The following is a 9,309-nucleotide window of genomic DNA, read 5'->3' on the forward strand; positions in this document are numbered from 1 at the left end:
TAGCTTGTAATAATGCCAAGGGGATTGGACTCTATCTCAAGGAGATGAAGAACCATTGAGGGATGAGTACAGGAGGAAATGATTCCATTTTTATTACAGTACCACTACTCTGGAAGTTATGTGAAAATGGGTTGGAGATGAGAGTAGAGGCAAGAAGACTGGTTAAGAAGTTAACAAAATAGCCTAGGTGAGAGCCCACAAGAGTCTGAACTGGCAGGGAGCCAAGAATGAGTATTGTTTTGGAACTGAGTTTAAGGTCTCTGTGACACGTCCAGGGAAACCTGGTGATGAAAATACAGGTCTAGAGTCGGGCAGATAGGTCTGGCTGGAGGTGGTTATTTGGGAATCCTCAACCCAGGAGTGAGAAGAAAGTGGGTGTGGCTGGGCTCAGTGTCTCACACCTATAATCCCAGCACTTTGGGAGGCCTAAGTGGGAGGATGGCTTGAGCCCAAAAGTTCAAGACCAGCTGAGCAACATAGAGAGACCCTATCTCTACCAAAAAAAAAAAAAAAAAAAAAGCAAAAATTAGCTGAGAGTAGTGGCATGTGCCTGTATCCCAGCTACTCAGGAGGCTGAGGTGGGAGGATTGCTTGAACCCAGAGGCTTGAATCCAAGATCATGCCACTGTACTATACAGCCTGGGTGACAAAGTGAAACCCTTGAAAAAAAAAGGGGTTGTCATGACCCAGGACTGGTGTAAGGAGTGAGAAAGAACAGAACATTGACATGAAATGAGCAGGTGGTAGAGAAAGGTCCATAACCAAACACTGGAAAGAAGCAATCAGAGTCACAGTAGGAGACCCAGAAGAAAAGAGCATCATGAAGATCAAGGATAAGAGAGCTGCAATCACTGATTAATTAGGACAAGTGCTGTGCAGAAAAACATAAAATAAGCACAGAAATGGGTCTTTTGGGTTTAGCTTATAGGAGGCACTGGTGATGGAGACAGAGCAATTTGAAATTTGTACCTGACACAGTAGCCACATGGCAGAGGATTGAGAAATGAATGGAATGCGAGAAAATGAGGGTGTATTGACCATCTTCAAAGAGGCTGGGAGACGTGAAAAAGAAAGATGGAGGAGAGCGAGAAGAACTCACAGGCTCTCTCATTATTTTTCATTATGAAAGTATACCTACTGAAAAGAATAGAGAATGATTTAACAAATAACAAGGCATTCATCCTCTAATTATCTTAAATTTTTTCATATTGACAAGAGCAGAGGTTGGCAGACTTTCTCTTAAAAGGCTAGAGAGTAAACATTTTCGATTTTGTGGACCAAGAGGCAAATACCAGCTATTAGGAAAGCACTTATTTATGTAAACATTAAAGATATAAGCATTTACAGGCCGGGCACGGTGGCTCAAGCCTGTAATCCCAGCACTTTGGGAGGCCGAGGCGGGCGGATCACGAGGTCAGGAGATCGAGACCATCCTGGCTAACATGGTGAAACCCCGTCTCTACTAAAAATACAAAAAAAAAAAACTAGCCGGGCGTGGTGGCGGGCGCCTGTAGTCCCAGCTACTCGGAGGCTGAGGCAGGAGAATGGCCTGAACCTGGGAGGCGGAGCTTGCAGTGAGCCGAGATCGCGCCACTGCACTCCAGCCTGGGTGACACAGCGCGAGACTCCGTCTCAAAAAAAAAAAAAAAAAAGATATAAGCATTTACAGATATAAAAATCAATCTTAGCTCAAGGCCTTGGAAATAAAGGAAGCTGGCTGGGTTTGGCCCATGGGTCTTAGTTTACTGAGCCCTGGACTACCATGTTTTTGCTGACAGAAACAATATTTTGGATATAATTGAAGCCCCCATTATGCCCCTCTCTGATCTCATTTCTCTTCCTCACTCATCAGTAATGGTTTTCCTAAAGTTACTGTGTATCATTCCCACTTTTCAAACATGTCTATATCCCTAAGCAATATATAGCATAATTTTGGATGTTTAAAAATGTTTAAATAAATATAATTATTCTATGCATAATAATATATTTTTTCTTTTTTTTCCCACCCCACTTCTGCATAATAATTTTATTTACTACTTTATTTGTTTTGAGACAGAATCTCACTCTATTGCCCAGGCTGGAGTGAAGTGGCACAATCTCAGCTCACTGCAAACTCCGCCTCCCAGATTCAAGCAATTCTGCCTCAGCCTCCCGAGTAGCTGGGACTACAGGCGTGCGCCACCATGCCCAGCTAATTTTTGTATTTTTAGTAGAGACGGTATTTCACTACATTGGTAAAGCCAGTCTCGAACACCTGACCTCAAGTGATCCACCTGCCCCTGCCTCCCAAAGTGCTGGGATTACAGTGGTGAGCCACCATGCCTGGCAGCATAATAATCTTTTACTGACTTTTTCCTGAACATGACTTTTGATACATTTGATGCATATATCAACATGACTTTTGAAACTGATTCACCTTGATACGTCTGGCTTGACTTCATTAATTTTACTTGTTCTGTTCTATTCATCCTGTGACTACATTAAATTTTATTTTTCCTCTTGTTGATAGACATTTAGGTTGCTTTCATTTTGTTTTGTTTTTCATTTTTACAAACAATGTTATCATCGACAACCTCAGCCATATCTTTTGACTGCACATTTGTGAGTGAGCTAGAAGTCAATTCTTGGGATTGTGGAGCATGAACATATTCTGCTTATGTAATATTTCCAAATTATTCTCCAGAATGGTTGTAGAGAAAAATTTCCCTTTTCATATAATCTGATAAACGTGGTAACCTGAAAATTCTCCCAATGTGCAACACCTAGAAATGCTGGATAAAATATAAAAAAGCAATATTTTAAACACATAAAGAAATCTCAAGAAAGCAAGAAAATGCCTAGGGCTCAGGAAATATATATATTTGTAAGTGCTTATAGAGGAAGTTGAAATTCAGAGTTATATCTACCAGTGGAGATTTCCTCAACAAAAGTGTGGGCCCAGGGAGATAACAGGCTATATAATGTTTTCAGGGAGCTCCTGTCCATTCACTGGGTCAAGAGTTAAAGCTAAAACTTCAGACCACGGTATAAGAAAGAGAAAAAAAAGGTCACTGAAACGACTTTGGCAAAGTTCAGAGTCTGGTCAGCTACCCCAGGCTGATCTTGCCATCATCCTGACACCTGTGGAACCTGGGCCCTCCTCTGATTTTCAATTTGGATTGCTCTACTCCTTTCTTCTTTCTTGAGGGCAATCAGTTCAGTCTCCTTGGTTACCTACTTCTGGCACCTGACTTAGCTCCACTGCCGGCTCTGGTCTGCCAGCTTACCCCTTCATGGAGGCTTTGTTGCTTCCTCCTGCAGCTTGGAAGCTGACCTCTGATGCCTGCCACTTCCCATTCAAGGCTGGGAATTACTGAGGTTCAGTCATGGGCTCCTGTAAGCACACCCCTGTCTCAGTTTCTTCCAAATCCTAGTTTGTGATGACAAAGCTGGGATTATATTTGAAAATAATTGGGGCTTAGAGCACTTTATAGTAGCTTGGTGATGGGATCAGATAATTTGGGGTTCTGTTAAGCAGGGTGAGCCATCCTCGGCATATCAGGTTCTGCTCTCAGGGCCCCCAGGATTTCCACCAAGAATGGGAGGCAAGGCCGGGCGTGGTGGCTCATGCCTGTAATCCCAGCACTTTGGGAGGCTGAGGTGAGTGGATCACCTGAAGTCAGGAGTTCAAGACCACCCTGGCCAACATGGTGAAACCCTGTCTGTACTAAAAATACAAAAATCAGCCAGTGTGGTGGCATGCACCTGTAATCCCAGCTACTAGGGAGGCTGAGGCGGGAGAATCAGCTTGAACCCAGGAAGCAGAGGTTGCAGTGAGCCGAGATCACACCACTGCACTCCAGCCTGGGCAGTAGAGCGAGACTCCATCTCAAAAAAAAAAAAAAAAGAATGTGAGGCAACAGATATGACAAGCAGCAAGATTATGTCTACACAAACTTTAGCTAAAAGTTACTAAATAGATAATAAGATGTTTAAAATAATGACATAAAAGGAGGAATAAATAACACAAGGGAAAAAAAAAACCCAAAGCACAATGTGTATTAAAAAAGAACACATAGGCCAGGCGCGGTGGCTCATGCCTGTAATCCTAGCACTTTGGGAGGCCGAAGAGGGCAAATCACCAGCCTGACTAACAGGGAGAAACCCCATCTCTACTAAAAATACAAAATTAGCCGGGTGTGGTGGCGCACGCCTGTAATCCCAGCTACTCGGGAGGCTGATGCAGGAGAATCGCTTGGACCCGGGAGGCGAAGGTTGAGGTGAGCCAAGATGGCACCGTTGCACTCCAGCCTGGGCAATAAGAGTAAAACTCTGTCTCAAAAAAAAAAAAAAAGAACAAATTTTCTAGAAATGCCAAATAATGATGATTAAAATTAAAAGCCCAATGGATGGATCAACCATCAAGATAGACAGACAAGGTGATCCAGGTGATTGCACTAATCTCCCCTCAAACCAGTAGTGCAGAGTTCCTGTCTGTCTTTGCCAGCATTTGAGAGTGGTACAAACTACATACAAATAGGCAAGTTGCAAGTTGCATTGTTTCATTACAAAACTGAGCCCATCCCAGTCAATATCTTTATGGTTTCCTGGGATTCCAAATTTGAGACACAGAAGGACTTTAAAGCTCATCCACTCTGTTTTTTTGGGGGGGAGTCCCTGAGAGTATTTGGTCCTAATGGCCAGTTCTCAGTAGGGCTCCCCCACAGTGACTGCCTGACATGAGGCTGTTCTTCCTCTGTCTGGTTCCCACACCCTGAAGCCTCTTACCCAGTGGCTTCACCATTCTGTTTTTCCTGCTTCTAGTCTTAAATACACTAATCCCCAGATTCTCTTCTGCTCACTCTGCACCTCTTTCAGCCCCTCCCTTCTTCCTCAGCAGTCTGAGTTTTAACCCAACTCTCATAATTCCTCTTCCTGTCAGCCAGTCTCTGACCCAGTGCAAACAAATGCAGCTCTATAATTGACATGCAGCAACCGTAAAGCCTAGCCAAGAGTTCTGTGCTGCACCTACAGCTGGAAAGTTTCAACAACCACAGTTTTCTAAACCCAAAACTAGACGAGTAGCCTGGCAGAGCCTGGAAACCCAGAGGCAGTATGGAGTATGGTTAGAGTATGGACTCCTGAGGCAGAATCTTACTTAGATCCACTAATTAGCTGTGTGACCCTGGGCAAGTCACTTAGCCTCTCTGTGCCTCAGTTTTCTCAAATGTAAAAACAGGGATAATAGTGCCCACCTTAGAAGGTTGTTCTGAGAATTAAATGAGTTCGTGTATGTAGCGTCTAGAACAGTGTCTGAACTGTAATGAGTTCTATATATGTTAGCTACCATTGCTCTTAATACTTGAAATTGGGACTGTCCCAGGAAATGGCAGGTGTCAGCCATGTTCATTGAAATGAGATATGAGATACTACAGTGTCAGAATGTGTAGCCTTACTTACATAGCTAGTATTTTCTTCTATTCTTTCTCTCCTTGCCAAGATTCATCCAATACTTACGTAGTTCTTATTCTCCTGAACCAGCCCAGAAAATCTCCCATTCCTCTCTGTTGGGCCACCAAAACAGTCACAGCATCCTTGTTTCTGCCTCATGCCCTTTAGCTCTCCCTTCTGCAACAATTCTGCTTGTAGCAACTAATAAATCCCATGCTTTTGGTATTTAGGAAGTTGCTTTTGGTTTTCTGGTAGTGTTAAGCTGACACTGACAGGGCATAAAGAACAGAGATGGGGACCCCCTGCCCCTCTTCACTCCATGAGCAGAATGTCTCCTTGAGTTTGAACTTTCTTAGGATCCTACACTGGCCAAGACACCCAGGCCCAAGCTTTCCTTTAACTATGCTCACCCATTTGATTAGAGTCCCAGAAAAGCTGCTTTCTTATTTCTCTCCTGGTGACTTCCAAGTGAATTATTTCTCTTGGGGTAGAACTCAATTCTCTGTCAGGCTATCTATCTATATAAAAGAAGAGGTCGCTGACTCCGAGGTAACAGTGCTGGTCTCATGCAACTGCAGATATTATCTCACGTTGCCTGCTTGTTGTTAATAAAGGCTTAATTTGGGATACATCTCAGAGTATGCTCACAGACAAAGCACCAGGCCTTTCAGTAGGTTGGATTCTTCTAACAAACATCCCCAGGTATTTTTTGAAGAATTCAAGGAAATACACCTGTGACACCTAGAAAGTAACTCATCTCCTGAAGCCTCAGGCGCTATTAGCTAAAAGTAGTGTACATTAATTAATTTTTAAAATCTTTAATTTAAAATCACCTTTTCCATGACTAATCATCTCAAAGTCATAGCTTTCATTAAACAGCTTTTTGCAAGTGGGCATTTTGAAGACATTGGGAATCCCGGCAGGGCCCAATTAGCATGTTGGATTATTTAGGCAATCTCTGCACTCTACTGAAATGCAACTTCTCATCTTTGACTTCTCTTTACATTCCAACGCTACCTGTTTTCAGGAGCTATCAGGTTTTTTTTTTTGTAATCAGCCTCATATCCATTCTAGGGATGATTTTCATATTTATCAACAATTATTTTCTAATTTATGCTGAGCCCTTACAGGATTTTGGAAAGTCAAAGATGAACTACAGAGGATTTTCCCTGGAGTTGTTCACAGCCAGTTGGGAGGCATGGACACAATTATGGTTCAAAGTGATTAGCAGAAGTTTAGGTCTATGGGGGCCCAGCAGCAGGTACAAGTAGAACTGCAGGGAAGGGGCAGAGAAAGGAGACATCAAGGAGGAGATCACATTTAGTTTTATCCTTTTAAGGTGATATAAGAATTCGCTAGGTAGGAAAAAGAATGTATTCATCATAGGCAAGAGCCATGGAGTGGGAAGACACCCGGAAGCAGGTGCCACTGGGAGGGAGGTTGCAGTGAGAGTCTAAGGGGCAAAAATGAGGAACAAGTGAAGGGGCATAAGTGAGGGGTCCTGAAGGGGAAGATGTGCATGATCAGATTCAGGTGTCAGAAAGGGAACTTTAACCGAGTCTCTTCGGATTCTCCTTTTGCATCTCCTGAATTGCAAACACTAGGATGCAATCATTTTTTAGAAGCTAAGAAAAAATTCAGGCAAGATGAATTATTATTAAGGGAGTGTTTGAGGCACCTGTGGCAGTGTTGCACAATAGAAGAGGTGGAAGGAGGATGGCTAGGCTTTGCTCCCCTGATGTCCTACTAGGAAAGTTTCCAGAACTCTTGGCAGAGACAGTGATTGGTTCCCTGGGGGGCCGGGGGGGGGGCATGGAGGAGCTCAAAAACCCTGGAGTAGAAGCCAGTAGAGCTGACTAGCAGCAAGACCCAGACATCTCCCTTTTTCCACCTCCGTTTCTTCACCTGTATGCCTAATATGGTTTGAGCTGCATCACCTTCAAGTTCCTTCCAGCTCCAAAACACTGGGCCTAAAACAACACATCAACTTCCAAACCCACTCTGAACACTAAACTCAATTTCAACCAGACATCTTTTCAGCTGGAATGGTTTGCCTTCCACTTCGTTTTCTACTCAGATGCCTGGAGAGAAATTGATGGGGTGGGGTGGCTGGCTGCTGGCTGCTGACCTCCAGGAAGTTGTCACATCTGTTAGGTCGTGGTTGATGTCCTTCATTCTATCTAAAGAACTGTAGCTTGAGAACTTTCCTTTTGCTTGAAATACTGCCCTACACTAAAAGCAGCCAGTGTCATTGACAGAAACAATGAGCAGCGAGTGTATTTGCCCAAGGGCAAGACAAGAGAGGCAACTGAGGGTGCTTGTGCTTGTTGCAGAAACTGGCAAGTCTCAGTTGTTGCTTTTAGCCCATAATAATGAGATTCAATATTTTGTTTTTCCCAATACCTTTGATTGGCTCCAATCATACTATTTTTTCAAACAAATCTTCATTAGTAACAGTCAATGCAAAAAAAAAAAAAAAATCTGTAAAAGTAACAAGGAGCAATAAAAGTAGATGAAAGACCTTACTTGATGTGTTAGAGGGAGTACCCTAACACATAGCTCTTTGGTAGCTCTTTGGATAATTTCCCGTTTCCTTTTTTTTTTTTTTTTTAAGTTTATGTCGTTTCTTTAGTATGCTTTCTAGTAGTCAATTTTCACACCCCAGTTTTTCCAGGAGATTTTGGAACCAGCAGACTTCTCAGCCCACACTATTAAAAGCAAATTAATCATGTCTCTGTTTCAGCAGATTGAAGCTTTTTTTTTTTTTTTTTACATAAACTGCCAAAAAGTTTATGGTTTTCTTAATATGCTCATTAAGGCTGGTAAATTACAGGGACGCACACATCCTAGAAGACAAAGACTGAAAGAGGGGTAAATGAAGTGAGAGAGCTGGAGCCAGATTAGACAGCTGCAGCGAAAGCGAAGTCCTCCCTCCATCCCACCCCCCAAAAAAGGGAGTTCTAATTTTCTCCACTTCTTTCACAGAAAGGATTAGATTTTCCGGGTGTCACCCTCCCCGGCAGAGTTCTGTAGCCTCGGGCACCCTACCAGCTTTTGCGATCCTCCTTCCCAGGAGTGGGAAGTGGAGACGGCTTACCCCGGCCGACCGGAACGAGCGCGATCACCAGGGCGAAGACCAGGGCTGCGCGGGGAGCCTGCATGTCCGCTCGCCTCGGCGGAGGCGCGCTCAGGATGCTGCGCCGGCTTGCAGCCTCCCTGAAACGTGAACATTTCCTGTTTCCTGCTTGTTTGGGTCGGTGCTGACTTGAAGGAGAGGTGTTTGCCTGTTTTTTAGGAAGTGATGTAATTCTGCAGGAGCCTGTCAGACCAGCAAGGATTGCAAAAGAGAAGTTGCTGTTCAAGCACTGATTCTGTTGGCACGCCTCTCCAGCCCTTTGGAGTCTCGGCCTCCAGCTTTTGAAACCGACCCCGGGGCAACAGAGTCCCTTGCTCAGATGTCATTCGGTATCTGGGACTGGGAGGGGTCCTGGACCACAAGCATTCTCACTCTGTGATTTTGCCTATCCCCCAGGTGAGGCTCCGGGGCTGCCTAGAGCCTAGGGACAAGCTGTCCTTTAGAACTTTCTGCCCTGATAGAAATGTTCCAAGTCTGTGCTGTCCAATACAGTAGCCATCAGCCACAGTGGTCACTGAGCATTTGAAATGAGGCTAGTGCTGATGGAATTTTAAATTTTATTGAATTTTTATAACATGTTAATAACTCCAAGTGGCTCGTGGCTGCTGTGTTGGATAGCGCAGGCCCAGACAGCAGGGACAACTGCATCATCAGAAAACTGCCAGACCACGTCTCTCCAGCCAGGCCCATTCTCCTTTCTCCACCCTTGAATGCCCTCCTCCCACCAAGGCCCAAGCCAGATA

The 9,309-nt window shown here is 44.1% G+C and overlaps 1 protein-coding gene across 2 annotated transcripts in view; it reads right to left on the reverse strand.

Annotated features, from left to right (window-relative positions):
- The window catches only part of TMEM154 (transmembrane protein 154), a 54,578-nt gene extending 45,761 nt beyond the window's left edge, over positions 1–8,817 (reverse strand). For both annotated transcript variants that reach the window (XM_025386731.1, XM_025386732.1), the window contains exon 1: positions 8,528–8,817. In XM_025386731.1, coding sequence (XP_025242516.1) covers positions 8,528–8,591 — 64 coding nt within the window. In that variant the 5' untranslated portion in view covers positions 8,592–8,817. The remainder of the gene's footprint in view (positions 1–8,527) is intronic.
- Positions 8,818–9,309: the final 492 nt, after the last annotated feature.

This window comes from Theropithecus gelada, chromosome 5 (genome assembly GCF_003255815.1).
Source record: "Theropithecus gelada isolate Dixy chromosome 5, Tgel_1.0, whole genome shotgun sequence".
Classification (NCBI taxonomy): Eukaryota; Metazoa; Chordata; class Mammalia; order Primates; family Cercopithecidae; genus Theropithecus; species Theropithecus gelada.